This window comes from Bactrocera neohumeralis, chromosome 5 (genome assembly GCF_024586455.1).
Source record: "Bactrocera neohumeralis isolate Rockhampton chromosome 5, APGP_CSIRO_Bneo_wtdbg2-racon-allhic-juicebox.fasta_v2, whole genome shotgun sequence".
NCBI classification, from domain to species: Eukaryota; Metazoa; Arthropoda; class Insecta; order Diptera; family Tephritidae; genus Bactrocera; species Bactrocera neohumeralis.
Window position 1 is genome coordinate 75,594,062 of NC_065922.1, and position 15,994 is coordinate 75,610,055.

Below are 15,994 nucleotides of genomic sequence, written 5' to 3' on the forward strand. Positions count from 1 at the left end.
GCCTGTAGTCGCCTAACCACACATGTGCTTCTCCATATATAGTGTTTTTGTATGTTCGTGTGTGCACAGCAGGTGTGCAGCATGAAATTGCCACTGCCTGACAGCTGCTGTCCACTCAGCGCTTTGTCTTGTGCGCTTATCGCTTTCAGCATTGTTGGCTGTCCATACATAGTTTTTCTTCGTGTTGTTGTTCTACTGGCATTTGTTACATTCTCGTGTTTTTTGTTCTTTTTCTTTTTTCTATTCCTCACTTTCGTGCACAATTCAATTTCAATCGCAAAGTCAAGCCGCTTTGACTCGACCGCCGCAGCGCGCAACTCCCAGCTGACTTTGCTTGGACTCTCATCCTACGCTTTGCATATTCCTGTGTTTTTCACACTTTTTAGTTGGATCTCTAGGAAATTATCACCTTTTCATATTTCTCCCGCATCTGCTGTCCTTCTGCATTCCTCTTTCTCTGCTTTATTGAGCTTTTAAAGTGCCTTTGTAGCTGCATTACTTTTCGAGTCTGATTGATGACACTTGCCTTCTTGCGCTGCTCTCAGCGGCTAATGCGGATGGCTGCTGTCCAACGGTTATTTTTGCTTCATTTTTGTTTTTTTTTTTATTCATTTTTTATACCCTTTGTTTACTGCTTAGATACCGCCTTTGCCTACTTGTTCCTTGTGAAAATTAATTTTATTTTTCTTGACCTAACAATGTTGCATTTTGAGACTAAAAATTAATTTAAAAAATATTTGTGGCTTCTGGAAAACGAAAACAGAATAGTTAAATAATTTTTAAAATATACTATTTGGTCGTCAAAAAAGTCTTTTCGTATTTTGTCAATATACATATAGTATGTCGTTGCAAATATGACAATAATGCGCGCAAAAGATCATGGTCCAAGCGTGGTGAGACAGCAAATGGGCGCAAAGCCAAGATTGACGCCTCGAAAGGTTATGCTGAGTGTTTGGTGGGTTTGGAAAGGAATCATCCACTATGAGCTGCTACATCCTGGTCGAACGATTGATTCTACATTTTACTGTCATCAATTGATGAGATTGAAGTAATCAATCGATAAAAGGGGAAAACTGATCAACAGAAAGGCCTCGTCTTCCATTAGGATAACGCTAGAGACCACACACACATTTGATGACTCGGCAAAAACTCGACAAAAAATGGAATAAAATTGGCTTCAAAAAAAGCCTGTGAAAATTGTTTGTCGCAGTTTTTCGCCGTGAAGCCAGAAAAGTTTTACACTGATGGAATAATGTCTCTAACGGAAAAATGGCAAAGAGTGGTCGACAAAAGTGGTACATATTTGGTTCATTAAAGTTCATTATAAATATAAAAAAATAAGTTGAAGTTTGATTAGAACTACGAAAAGACTTTTTCGACTACCCTATAAAAAGCCGCAGTGTTATGGTATTCGTAAATTCTCAATTATGTTCTCAACTTCCGATTATCACAAAATTTGGCAACTCTGCTTGACAAAGACTAGTCAAAATTGAAAAATCTAAAGACAGAGAAAGATAAAGCACATACTCAATTCATGCTCGTACTCTGTTCTTGAACCAAATCGTAAAAGTGTTTTAAACCGCAGTTCATTTGAAGCCATTGGCTTTATAAATAGTTTTTTTTTTGCTACCATCAATTTATCGTTATTTTAGTGAAATATCGGGAAAACTTGTGACGGAAAGTGCTACTGTGGACTAATAAAACTTACATGATCGATATATTATGCTCCTCAGCGCCAACTCAGCTTTCGACTGAGCTCAGCAGCCTCTCTCTGCGTTATCCTGCTCTCACTTCACACATTGACTGTAAACAGCACGATCCCCACAGCATTCAGCTATAAACTCAGTATTCGCACAAACCTAATTAAGTGCAGGTGTAAATTAAACAAAGGAATGTCTATGCTTGGCAACAACACATCGCACACCGCTAAAGTCTTCACTTGCGCTTTCCAGCTTCTGACCGTTTGCTGTCTACCCGCGCTCATCAGCTCCGCAAACATACTCGGCTTCTTTCCAACATTTTCTACAACGACGCTTTTCCACCATTGCCGCATCGCTGAGCTGATCGCCGAAACTGGCCACAATGTGACGGTCATCGGTACGATAGCGAATGCCAGACCGACAGCGCCATATCACTACATACAAATCGAAGTTCCTAGCGAGCAATTGAAGAAGCTGCGACCGTTCGAATGGAGAAATCGCACAGCATACTGGGATTTCCTTAAGATGCTGAGTAATACGCTGCTGCTGTCCGATATGGCACTGTCGCAACCGCTGATGAAAGATTGGATAAAAAACGCGAAAGAAAGTGATTTTGATCTTTTGATATTCGGTTATTTCCTAAACGATTTCCAAATGGGACTTGCATCATTATACAAATGTCCGATAATCATTTCGATAACGACGGGGCCGGCGTTTTGGATCAATCGCTTGGTGGGCAATCCCGCAGAGGGCAGCTATGTGCCATCAGCGCTAACGCCATTCGCACAGCCAATGAATTTGTTTGAGAGTTGGTTTAATTTTTGGATTGTACTTTGGGAGCGTACGTATTTTTCGCGCGTATTGAACGATGAAAATGAGGGATATTTTTGGTGAGTCAAAGGCTTAGTTAAGATAAAGTGTAAACGTTTGATAGAAAGCCGCGTGAAGTCGCTTGGAAGATTGTTATCGATTGTTTCAGCCGCCATTAAACCTTCCCTACTTCGTCAGTTATTAAACGCGAAGAGAAGTAAACCTCATTCAGCTCAGTGTCAGGATCCGCTGAACCCTCTCTCGCTCTCTTTGCTTCTTTGTACGGACGACTCTGTTTTTGGAATAAGCTCTCAGCTCAGTCGTAGTCACACTGCTATAACTGTTGAGCCTCTCCTCCCAGTTAACTGTATTCTACAAGAACTCTGTCAACTTCGCTTCAATTTAATTTTAACTGTACTAGTACGCGCTGTATTTTCACAAATATTTTCGTAAACTTTTCGTCCACGTTTAAACGCGCAAAATTTGTTACAAAAATGCGTACACGCCTCTTATACTGTCAGCTCGGTCTACTGTTGACTGTGCTGCTCAGTAGGTGCAACGCCTTCCAACGCCACACGTCGACTGTTCATGGAAGCATCTTATGCCTCTTTGCGACCTACAATTTGGATGCATTTCGCTATCACCTGCGCTTGGCAGACTTTCTCGCGCGGTATCACGATGTTACTGTCGTTGGAGTCTTGCCGATACCCACACCCTATCAACATTCTAATTTCAAATACGTACGTTTGGCCAACGCCGATCCGGGTAAAACATACGAGCCCTCCAATCGGTTTATGAAATTGTATTATCAATGGCAACAGTTTGCCGAACTGGGCAGATATCATGCAGGGCTTTTGGACGCGCATCCACCAGGCACATATAATTTGGTCATTGTGGCGTATTACTTGAATCTCAGACACTTGATGCTTGCCGGCTGCTTCAATGCGCCCATTATATTGACCACCGAAACACCTCCCTCGTTCGTAACCAATTGGGAGGTGGGTAATCCGCGCGAGGAAGGCTACTTAACATCCGAATTCGTCGAGAGCCGGTTAATATCGAAATCTTATCTGAGACGTTTAATAAATCTAATTATCGATAAGTTCATTGAGGGGTTAATCGGCGGCGGACACGAAGTTTTCTGCCTCATACACAGAACTTTTAAGTATGTGTTTCTGCTGCTTCCTTGACAATTTGCGGTTATATCTTTCTCATGCAATTTTCTTCATGAACTCTTCTACATTTCAGCTTACACTTCAATTGCCGGAATATCAGAATGGAGGATGTGCGTCGCAATATTTCGTTGGTCTTCACCAATAATCATTTCACGCAGGGGACCATACGCCCAAATGTGCCGACGATGGTGGAGATTGGTGGCATACAAATACCGGAACGTCGCATTCCTTTGCCACAACACATAGCGGATCATATAAACAAAGCCGAACACGGTGTTATTTATATCAATCTCGGTAAGGGTAACAATTGCACTGACTTGCCCGGAGAGCTGCTCGATTCATTGCACGACGTGCTCGTCGAATCACAACGCCACGTACTATGGCGTTGGTCGCATTGTAGCAAGCCGCGCCAGGCATCGAGAATACTTTACACGCGCTGGATGCCGCAAAACGATATATTAGCGCAAAAGAAAGTGAAGCTCTTCATAACACACGGCAGTATGAGCAGCTTAGGTGAGGGGCAATATCATGCTGTGCCCATGCTGGGCGTGACCTACTCGAGCGAACTAGTAGGTAACGTCGAGTTTCTAGCACAATACAAACTCGCAGAACGCATCGACGCCTACAACACAAATACGGATGAAATTCGAAGCAAGCTTTTTAGGATGCTCAACGATCAGTCATATCAGGAACGTTCGGCGCTTTACTCGCTCCTATATCGCGATCGCCAGTTGACGCCGCGCGAAACGGTACTCTATTGGGTGAACTATGTGCTGCGCTATAAAGGCACGCCACATATGCGTTCGCCGGCCGCCGAAATGACACAACTACAAATGCTCGGACTCGATTTTATCATATTTACTTTTTCTACCATATTCCTGATGTGGAAGTTTCGGGGTTTCTTATGGTGTTGCCTAACCGGTCGTATATTGGTCAATATTCGTAAATTTCTGCGTTTATATCTTTTTGGAAACGATTACGAGATAGTGATAGACAAATATTCAAACATACGTTACGATGAAGCTGTAGTGGATGAGGCACGCGAGTGTCAAATACGTCCTCAGACTGTTAGAGATCCGGACGCGCCGAGAGTGGTGCCCGTAAAAACGGCACGTCAGCGAAAATTCGCCGGACGGCGCAAACGCTAGACAGTACGGACGGTAGTAACACTACTACACACTTTAACAGTTACACGAATGAGTAGTAGGTCTTGACAAATGGACTTGACGCACCAAAATTGAACTCGACGCATGCGGTGGGGTCGCTGGTGGTGCAAAATGACGGACGAAAAAACGAATCTTGAGTGTTTTATATAGAAAGCAGTCAAGTGATCATTAAGGCTAAGCACATAGCGGTGTGAAGTGCTTAGTAACGGTAAAAATTAACGAACAGGAGAGGCAGGCATTGAACTCACGTAGTGCTGTGTGGCCTCGTCTTTTAAGTTTTCTTTACTTTGCTTGGGATTCAATATGTGCTTAGCCTTAGACAATTATAAAAACTTTTAACGTAGACACAAAATCGTAAAGTTATATTATTGTGTGCATAAAATTTAAAAGAAAAATTGTATATTAACAAAAGCAACAAAATAATAAAAATATTTAGCTTTAATATTATTTTGCGCGCAGTGCATGGAAACCTTTTTAGTGTTGTTTTATGTAAAAAATTGTATAAAATGTGTTTTTTATTGTATAAAATATTTTTAAAAAATTTTTGTGTGCTAATTTGTAAAAAAAAATCAAAAATTATGCAATTTATTCGTTTTCTATCAAATTATTATAATATGTATATTGAACGTTAATGAAACTTGTAAGAAATCGTTGGTTTCCAATAAAGACTTCAAACAAACGAAGGACAGACAAACGGACACGTGCTTCTTTCATTAATTTAAAATTCACAAAAAAAATTTTGTTGTTTTAAAAATATGAAAAAAAATTAAATTTTTATCTTTTTTTACATATTTTTTAAACAACATGTATGCCGTTTTTTATGCAATATTTTTTTTAAATAAGTTGAAGTTTGATTAGAAATACGAAAAAACTTTTTCGACTTCCCAATATTTTATCTATAAAATTGTGTAATTTTTTTTTAGAAAAATATAAATTTTACCTCTTCATTACTTGGATGATCGAGCTTTGATACCTGAAGATGATCTTGTAGGAGGCTAGCTCTATATAAGTAAAGCAGGAGCCCTTTTTGGCCAGTGCTTAAGTGATTATCAAAACTTGAAGTTTTGTGATGCAATCAACTTCAGGCAATCCGGCAGGCAGTTAACTCTATATAAGGAAAGGTAACTATCAAGGATTGAAGTGATCTGACCTGAAAGTTATCTTGTGGGCAGCTAGCTCTATAAAAATAAAGCTGCCTGAACAGTGTTTAAATAATTATCATTGCTTGAAGTGAGATAGTCTTGAAGCATTAAGATGATATATAGGCAGCTAGCTTTATATATAGTAAGTAAAACTGAATCTGGTCAATGACTAAGAGACTATCAAAGCTTGAAGTGATGTGATCTAAACAACTTTAGGGGATCTTGTAAAAAGCGAGCCTTGAAGTGCTCTGATCTTGAAACCTTAAGGCGATTTTGCAAACAGCTAGGTCTATATGAAGAACGCAGGTACCGTGTCTAGTCTACGGGAGACTGTTTGAGGTCAATGCGTTGTTTTATTCTGTTACAGCTATTTATTCTTGAATAAATTTTATATTTTTTCTAAAATTCTATATTTTTAATAAATATTTTTTTATTTTTTATATTTTTATTTTTAATAAATATGCCAATAAATATATATAATAACTTTTTTTACATTTCTAAATTCCAATCTTCTTTTATAATCTGTACTCAAAAGCACTGAATTCTGCTTTTTTATTAGTTTTTTTTAACTCTCTGCTACCATCAGCCGCATAAAAATTCATTAAAAATCGAAATTCTTTGAATCAAAAATATTTCACGTTTACAAAATAAGAATACGCCGCTTGTCAAAGATTCAGACATCATAAGAAAGTAAAGCTTTTCGCTATGCAAATAATTTTTCTAACTAGGAGTGCTGGGTTTGAAAGGCTATCAACAAAGATGCAAATTGCATGAAAATTCGAAAATATTAGGAAATAGTTTAATGGCAAAAAATTTAAGGAGAAATATTGGCGCAAAAAGTGGAAAAGGCAAGAAATCGAACACGAGCACGAAAGATTCACAGCTTGAAAATATTTAATACAAACACTTTTTTTTGTTAAAAGTGAGTCAAAGCGTAACTAATAATGGTTGAAATCTAACTACATATAGCTCCTCAAATCATAGATACTGAATATGAGGACCTCAGTGCTGTGCAAGGCTGGTTGGCTCCTCGCTTAATCCCTAGCTTGTCCTCGTCTGGTCCCAAGCTGAACCTCTTATTTACCCTTGCTCTAGCTTGAGCTCGCTTAAAAAATGTTTCCGTTCGAAAAAGAGAGAGAAAGAAATAAGAGCATAGCTTCCTTTTGATATCCTTTATAGAAATCGTGCTTGTATAATTTATGTTAACCAAATAATTTTCATTTTCAAAATTTTTTATTTTCAAAATTTCTTTATTTTCAAAATTATTTTATTTTCAAAATTTTTTATTTTATAATTTTTCTATTTTCAAACCTTTTTTATTTAAAAATTTTTTAGTTTATAATTTTTAATTTTCAAAACTTTTTTATTTTCAAAATTCTTTTTTTTTCAAAATTATTTTATTTTCAAACATTTTTTTTTCAAATTTCTTATTTTAAAAATCTTTTACTTTCAAATTTTTTTTATTTTAAAAATTTTTTGTATTTTCATATTTTTTTTATTTACAAATTTCGTATTTTTTTTTATTCAAATTTTTTTTAGTTTAAAGAAATATTTTTTTGCAAAATTAAAGCCTTTCCATTACTCTTTTGAAAGCAGCCACTAACCGCCTAATTGCACTCCACTTGCCACATGCGGCATTCACTTAGTCTGGTCCACTTATCACTTCTCCCGGTATCTCTTACACGCCATTAACTGGACCGAACTGGTAGTAAAAACGATTTAACGAGAGTTCGCTTCAACTGCTGCCGTTTTTACCGCTCATTAAATACAAATTACGGCGCAACTGCCATTTGTGCAACAAAACTTAGATAACTGTAGCAATGTACTATAAATACGAATTCACTTACAAGCTTGTTTATTGCACTTTATAACCCGCCATTTCTTCACTTTTCTTGCAACTCCACATTTTAATATTATTTTTTGATTCCGTTTTTGTTTGCAGGCTGTTTATCACACCGTTCTTGTACGACAAATGCAATTAAAAGTGAGTCGAAAATGCAATAAGTCAAGCAAAGTTTTGCACGCCACTCGACACTTGGCGCACGACGGCAAAATATGTACCCAAAGCACACCAGACACACTTCGAAGTCTTGCAAGAAGCAAAAGGTGATTATGAGTAGCAAAGCAGCGGAAGCAGGTTCGAAGCAGAAGCTGACTAATTTGGCAAAAAACTACTTCATTAACGGTACAACTGACTATAACGGCATGAAGTACACTGAAGAAGTGTTTTAAGTTGATTTATGTGACTATGCGTATGTATTGGTGCAACCGAACGGTATGAGTGCAGCGAGGAAGTGTCTATGGCTGCCGAGAGAGGAAAGCATGTGAGTAAATTTCTTATTTTTATATTTTAGGATAGTTTTGCCTGAGATTTTGTACCTCAGAAGAATATTTCTATACCTTTTCTATAATTTTCCAGTAATTTATGAAGTTTAGAATACTTTAAAACTTAAGTAATTACTTAGGAAGTGAGGCTATGCAGCAAGAACGCACCCAGCATCATATTTAAGAACTCTAAGAGTTCAGTCGACCTTAAATTATTATTATTTTGCTTCATCAAAGCCATTAATTAGTAAGTAGATAGGTCCAAAAAGATTGCTGTGTAAATTCAGTCCGCCTTGGACGCTTTCTAGGAATCCGTTCTCTCTCTGGTGTGGCAAAGTATCGCCAAATAGCTGAATCTGTTTGACGAAAATTACTAAATTAAGTTATACACCCGTAAAGCCTTATGTTTAGGACTTATTTTAATGGAAACTGCGGCCTTGGACTTGAAAAAACACATGATTGGTACTAATTCGGCCTGGCTCTCTGAGAAAAAGTATCTATTTCGTAGTAAATACAATTTTAGGAGACCTAAACCTCAGAAATAGCTTAAGAAAACCTGAGACTTTGCACGGTGATTGAAGCCCGGCTACACTGTTGGATGGATGGATGGATCCGCCGAAATCCTAACTTATATTTTCTAAATTTTGGTCGCAGAAAGCGTGGTTCAATCTTTCTTTGGTTCTAACTTTAGAAAAGCTTTTAAGATGTTTTTTTCACCTAACTGAATAGTCTGCAGTTCCTTAATGGACATTAAGATTTTCGGATCCTGTCCCAGTAATACCACAATAATAGCTTTCATCTTCAGTATTATCTCCGAGGCGACTAGTTAATTTCATTGTTATTGTTTATTCCATAAAAGGCTAGAAGAGCTGTAAGCACGTTGAGTCCATAAAACTCTCTGACAACTGCCCAGTGTTGAAGATTTTTGTTGATTCTAGTGCTATAAAATGAAACTTAGGAATACTAAAAATCCTCCGACTTAAAGAGGAAACAAAATTTTTGGTAACTTTGCATAGTTTCATAAATATTTTTATTGCTTTTCTCGTTTGCCTTCAATGTATTTTCTTTTCCTCTTCGGCCGTTAACACACTCGCCATCCACTAGAATATTTGTCCGCAAACAACTATCCGCACCTGCTTCTTGGCCTTCACTTGCAACGCAAGTGAATCCGTTATACGTGACCGGAAGTGATGAGGCCATTTGTCCGCTAATACACAGTCTCAATACCGGAAAAAAGAATGCAGAAAGTGAAAAAACTGAGTATTGCTGTCACTTGAAGTGTTGATGTGCTGGGACCGATATCTCGCCAGCAGTTGAGGCAGCAGCGACGCCGGCAGTCCAGCCCGCCGGACACGTTCGAATGCGAAAATGAGAATTTGTCTGGCACAGCTGCTGTTGCAACTCAACACGAAAAGTTGTTTGCCCAGCGGAGCACGAGTCAGCTGCTGGTCAAATAGAGAAGGCGAACAGCCTAAACAGGGAATCCGAGGAGTGGTGTGAAAAGTTTTGATGTGCGGCAAGGAAAGCCGAGTGATAACATTACAAGGACAGAGCGTGGAATTTTGCGTTTGCACCAGAGGGTAAAGCGCTTACCGACTTTTATGACAGTTCAAAAGTTAGGCGTCATTGCAGAGCTGCTGAAAATAAACGAATAAAGCAAACTTCTGGTAATCAACGAGTGTAGGTGGTAGGTACTGAGGCTCTGGAAAGCTACTAACTAACTCAGGGCCGCACAGATTGGAAGTTTTTTATAACCTCAGTTTTGGTATCGGTAATTCAGAATCCTCGACCAGCGTTTTAAGCTGAATTATTTACGATGTCAGGGCACGGTCGCACAACGGTTTCGTATCCGAATATATCATGACAAATAGTGAACGAAGTTTCTCTTTGAAAGTCATTCTAGCAACTCGCTTTTATCTCTTATCCGATCTGATTTTGGCGCAAAATTTATTCCAGCATTGCATCTATTCATGTAATTCTTCCAGTTTTTATCGAAACCTCCAATCTTTATGTGGTTTCCGGAAATCCCTTGTCTCGAGTTTGGGTTTAAGAACAGTCTGGACTCTAACGGATAATGTCAACATGAGTTATTCGCTCTCTTGTGTGTGAATGTCGTCTAGAAGACATAAACGTCAGTTTAGCTGGTTCTCGTCAAGGGTTGAGTTTTTGGACGAGTTCGGAGTTTCGCAGCTTCGTGTACTCCGCACTCAGAGCTAACCTCACATTTTCACAAAGTAAATTAATCTTACTTGGACTTCGAATGTTTTAAAACCCGTCGGTTGGTCCGTCGAAATGTCATGCGCAGACTCTTCCGATGGATTATTTTACAAAATTAAATCGAATGTGGTGTCTGCAAGCCAGGATTTATAACCGATATCTTGTTTTGGTTTACCCTTAAAGGAAAAAAACTGCACAAACATTCGGTGCACTTTCGTCCAGGGGTTCAAAGCACAAATAAACGAAAACACAAGAAGAAGAAGAAACGGAAAATCACGCGGAACTCAGCAAAGTGCAATAAAGCTGACGAGAGAAAAACAGAAAGCCGTTAACAAATGTCGTTGTAAACTCTTTTTAAGTGTGAAATTTATATGCCGACAGCGCTATTTTAAGACTTTTAAGACGACGGCAGCACGTTTAGAGGAGGCTGCACCGAAGCACCGAAGCGGCGGGTCACGAAACTATTGTAATTGTACAGTTAGATGGATGTGCGATTTTTGCACTTTCATTCACGTCGAGCTGGAAATTGTTTTGTCGTCGCCGGCACTCGTCGCTCGGTAACTGGTTGATGCAATTAATTTCGCTTGTTGCCTACATGTAGGCGCCTCTCAACACCATAAAAAAGACGCAGAGCACTCTGATTTGCCGAAAATCGCGCACAGATTCGCTCCAAATCGACGCGCTTGTTACGCCGTTAACTGTGCGAATTTATTGGTGGCATTTATTGCTGTTGTTGCTATTTACCGAATTTATGCGTTGTTTTTGCACTTATGTTTTTGTTGTTTTCTGTTTCATTTCGCTTTTGCTTATGCGTTGGCGTATGCGGGCAATTAATTTTTACGCTACATAATTTCGGCAGCCATAGCCAGCCGCAATTGTGCCAAAATGCAACTCTGTGCTGCACATATCGTTGCATACGTTAAGGTGCAATGAGTTTTCATCGGAAAATTATGCGTGAGCGTGTGGACAAATACGCCATCTCGAAATAGAATAGAACAGCTTTCGAGTTTCGGGATTAGAAAAAAAGGGTTACGGGATCCCGAATATTTGGTAAAGACTAAGATTTAAAATTTAATAATTTTAGAATTAATGGTATTGACAGATTTCGGGATCCCGAAAACATATTGAGAATATCGAAATTGTAAGTTTCGTGATTCTGAATATTTAATGAAGACTAAAATTTTAAAATTAAATATTTTTGTAATCAATGGTACCTATTTATAGATTTCGGGATTTCAAAACATCAAGTTAGGGATCCCGAAAACATTTTGAGGATTTCGAAATTATAAGTTTCATATTTCCAATTTGACAGATTTCGGGATTTCAAAACATCAAGATCGGGATCCCGAAACCTTTTGAGGGTTCCGAAATGACAAGTTTCGGTATCCGGAATATTTAGTTAAGCTGACTAAAGCTGACGACACAAATTTTAATATTTTTGTACTTTATGCCGTCAGTTTTCGAGATTTTGGAGCTTATATTTCGGTATCCCGAAAATTTTCAGGAAATTTAGAAAAAATGTATTAAGAAACACCTTAGTGAACTCATAAACTGTAACAACACTTTGCGTAAATGTGTGTGTGCCTCACTCTCTGCGAAGCGAGGTGTAAATTTAAATTACTTCGATACTGAGGGTCATGCTGTGGTTACTGTTGGCTCTGTTGTTGCCAGAGTTTGGAAAATTTTTAATTGGTTGAAAAAAAAAATTGGTCGTAATTGTTTTTGTGCCACTTGTTTTGTTAAAATTTTAACAAAATACGTTTGCTCTCCAACAGCGCAGATCACGGTCCGCTGCTTCCATCCATCTCCGCCTCGATTAACCACACCTCTTCGTCTTTTCGCCGCCTCGGGTACTCCGCACTCACAGCCAGTCTCACACACGCACCCATTACCTTCATCCGTGTCAATAGCACTCATAAAAATCCTTCGCCGACAATCCACAGCCACTTGTCGACTCGGTAGCCTCGTCAAGCGCTGCTTCTTCTTCGGCTTCTTCGACAGCTTAACGGTCAGCTGCTTTCAAAAGTGGTCAACAGCGAGATTTCAATGAAAATTTTTAATTTTTTGCTCTTGCTTTTGTTTTTGTTTCTGTTACTATTTGTTCGGCAAGTTTACGGAATTTCCAAATTGGCCAGCATAATAATGGTCAAAGTGGCCGAAGTGACTGAAAAGCGCAAGAGAAGTGTAGTTGAGTTGAGCTTCTTGTTATGGCTGCTTGTGGCGGCAGCGAAGCGTTTTAACCATCAAGCGCAACGTCATCTTCAGTGGCGTCTGTGGCAAATTAATGAAGGCAACAAGGGTCACTTAAAAGGCGTACGCCTCGGTAGTTCAAGCGCACGCACAGTGGAAGAGTTTCGACAAACAGATAATAATATGATTATATTATTTATTTATTTTTAATTTTTTTTTCATTATTTTATTTCTTTTTATTATTATTTTTCTGTTTTATTTTTTTAATATTTTTTTTGATATTTAAACATTTTTTATTTTTTTTTAAATTTACTTTTTTTCAAATTTTTTTTAAATATTTTTATTTATTTATTTTGAATTTAGAATTTATCAAAATTTTTTAATTATATTTTGTTATTTGATTTCCTTTCATTATTTGTTTCTTTCATTTTTATTATTTTTATTTTTTTATTATTTAATTTTTATTTTGCCTTATTTCTTTTATTTACCTAATTTTTTATTTTTTTTTTATTATTTTTGTATTTTATTCTATATACTTTTTATTTATTTTATTTTTATTTTTTTATTGATTTCCATTTTGTTTAAATTTTAAAAAAATCAAAAAAAATAATGTAAAGCATTGTGAATGCAGCCCACTGTGCACCTGTAATTTTTATTTTTATTACATTCACAAGTCGAAACTTTAAAACTGTTATGCTGAAGTCAAGTAAGTCATAACGTTGTATTCATCTTTTGTGCGCCTAAGAATCGCGGTGGCCAACTCAACGCATTCTCACTTCTTAGTAAACCTTTCCCCACTAAAATACAAACAACAAAAACGGTAAATGGGATTAAATTCACCGCCGCCATCACAACTTGTCGCACTTTGAAATCTCTACGTTATCACGGCGCCATCTTCTTGGCGCATCGCCATTGAATTGTTCAGCCATAATCATCCTATGATGGTCTCATATGTCTCAGTTTTGTTTACTTTCAAATGTTCCAATGACCTTTTCTATTTTAGAATTTTCAATTCGAACTCATATTGACAGAATGATGCCTAAATACAAAGTAAATTTTTATTTTCTTTTCACCAAATCGATGTAGCAATGCCGGTCAAAGGTTTTAGCAGACCAAAATAAATATATACATATGTACATATGTATAAGCGCGCATGTGGATGAGCAAAAACGCTATTCCATTTCTTATGAACAAACATTCCGCAAGCAGTTGAAAGTATTAAAGGCCGAAAAAGAACAATATTCATTTTATTGCATATGCATATATATAAATTAATTATAAATAAAATGTTTTTAGTTTTTCTGTATATTTATTGTGTAAAAAAATTTTAAATTATAGTTTTTACCTCTCACAAATTTATTTATTTTTCAGGTGACGCCGAATTTGGGCCACTCGATCGCCTTTGACTCACTTAACCTTTTTATGAACACTATTTGGCTAAATGCGAAATCAATTATGAAAGCGGAAGTAATTAATGGAGAAATCGATGAAGCTTACAACAACAACGCCCAGCAATCATATATAATTTAACATCGAACAATATTAATGCATATTAGCTAGAACCTTCACATATATTTTACAAAATTTCATCCGAACTAACGAAAATGGACAATTTTTGAGCTCAAACTGAAAAGAAAGCTATTTTATTTAAGAAAAATTGCAAATCCACTTCAAACAATGTTTGTCCATAAGACTATTCAAGTAAAACACATAAATAATAAACACGATGATTGTGATAAAATAACTTGTTTTATTCATAAACTGAGTCAGTGATTCGAAGCGTTGTAGGTCAGAGTAAGTATAAACTCCATTTTATTGAACTTATTTTAAAAAAATTATGCATTTTTCGCACAATTTCTTCAAAAAACCGGCGATTTGCAACACATTTTTAATTCCCAAAAATTGTGGGTTATTCCAACTGTGAATTTTCTTACACAGGATTGTAGCGCATGCGATTCTGCAAATTTCTGCATTTTTAGATTTTCTCTACGACCTCTAGTTCAAAAGTTATAAGCGTTTTTCTATTCGGCGGCTACTTGCTGCATGCTCCTGGTCGCCTAGTAGAAATCCAGGATTTTTGTGCCAAATTGAAATGCAATTTTTCTGCAGCCGGCAGCGACAGCGGCAGAGGAGGCACCCAAAACTTGCCGGTTGGCGTTGCATATGCAAAGGGGCAAATTTGAAATGGCGGAAGCGGGCAAACAGGACGTGTGCGCGACCGGACGTGGACATAGGGCGGAAACCGGAAGTGCAAAATAACGGCAACCCACTTCCGGTTTGGAGGTGTTTCCGGAAGTTGAAAACCGGAAACGGAAGTTGTTCTGTTTCCGGTTTCGCGATTTCCGTTTCCGGGTTTCAACTTCCGGAACTGTCGCTAAACCGGAAGTCTGGTACCGTTATTCTGCACTTCCGGTTTCCGTCCTATTCCAATGTCCGGTCCCACACACATCCTGTTTACCCGCTTCCGCCATTTCAAATTTGCCCCTTTGCATATGCAACGTCAACCGGCAAGTTTTGGGTGCCTCCTCTGCCGCTGTCGCTGCCGGCTGCAGAAAAATTGCATTTCAATTTGGCACAAAAATCCTGGATTTCTACTAGGCGACCAGGAGCATGCAGCAAGTAGCCGCCGAATAGAAAAACGCTTATAACTTTTGAACTAGAGGTCGTAGAGAAAATCTAAAAATGCAGAAATTTGCAGAATCGCATGCGCTACAATCCTATTCAAGAAAATTTACATTTGGCGTAACCTACAATTTTTGAGAATTAAAAATGTGTTGCAAATCGCCGGTTTTTGAAGAAATTCTGCTCAAAATGACACTTGCACTTAAGTGAGCGCTGTGAAATAGGGTGGCGGGACATTTCTGAGGCTTTGTCTACTTACTGTGAGTCCAAAACTTAACAAATTCAGACAGTTTTACCATTAATTTTCGTTTTCAACCAGGCACTTTAAATGCCAACATACCCGACAACTGCAGCACTGAGTCTCAAAAGTAGACTAGGAGGCGCTTCAATGATATGTAGTTCTGCAGAAAATCTACAGCCTTAAGCAGCTTGCCATCGAATTGTAGGCTTTTTGTGGCTAACTAATGATTGAAAATGACTTTTTAATGCCAGAAACGTGTGTAAGCTTGTGGACTTTATTAAAAATGCTTTTCTTCAATCCTCTGCATGCACCTGCACTTTTGTCAAAATACGCCTGAAAGCATGCAACACCACCCCTACCCGCTATGTAACTCAAATTCGTTCACCGGAGTCACCCTGCACAAAAA

The 15,994-nt window shown here is 37.9% G+C and overlaps 2 protein-coding genes and 1 long non-coding RNA gene across 4 annotated transcripts in view; 2 read left to right on the forward strand and 1 right to left on the reverse strand.

Annotated features, from left to right (window-relative positions):
* LOC126760828 (uncharacterized) overlaps positions 1-14,454 on the forward strand; it is a 78,190-nt gene extending 63,736 nt beyond the window's left edge. Inside the window, exons 3-4 of the long non-coding RNA XR_007667256.1 lie at positions 7,936-8,317; positions 14,097-14,454. This is a non-coding gene — a long non-coding RNA (uncharacterized LOC126760828). The remainder of the gene's footprint in view (positions 1-7,935; positions 8,318-14,096) is intronic.
* Positions 1-15,994, reverse strand: part of LOC126760792 (serine-rich adhesin for platelets) — a 170,176-nt gene that overhangs the window by 120,085 nt on the left and 34,097 nt on the right. The gene's annotated exons all lie outside the window — the stretch shown is intronic.
* Positions 1,535-5,549, forward strand: LOC126760801 (UDP-glucosyltransferase 2-like). 2 transcript variants are annotated; one of them, XM_050476710.1, is made up of 2 exons: positions 1,535-2,590; positions 3,759-5,549. In XM_050476710.1, exons 1-2 carry the CDS (start codon positions 1,893-1,895, stop codon positions 4,831-4,833), a joined length of 1,773 nt encoding a protein of 590 aa, XP_050332667.1. In that variant the 5' UTR covers positions 1,535-1,892; the 3' UTR covers positions 4,834-5,549. The 2 variants fall into 2 exon arrangements, with proteins under 2 accessions (XP_050332667.1, XP_050332668.1); XM_050476711.1 differs by lacking the exon at positions 1,535-2,590 and adding an exon at positions 2,828-3,675.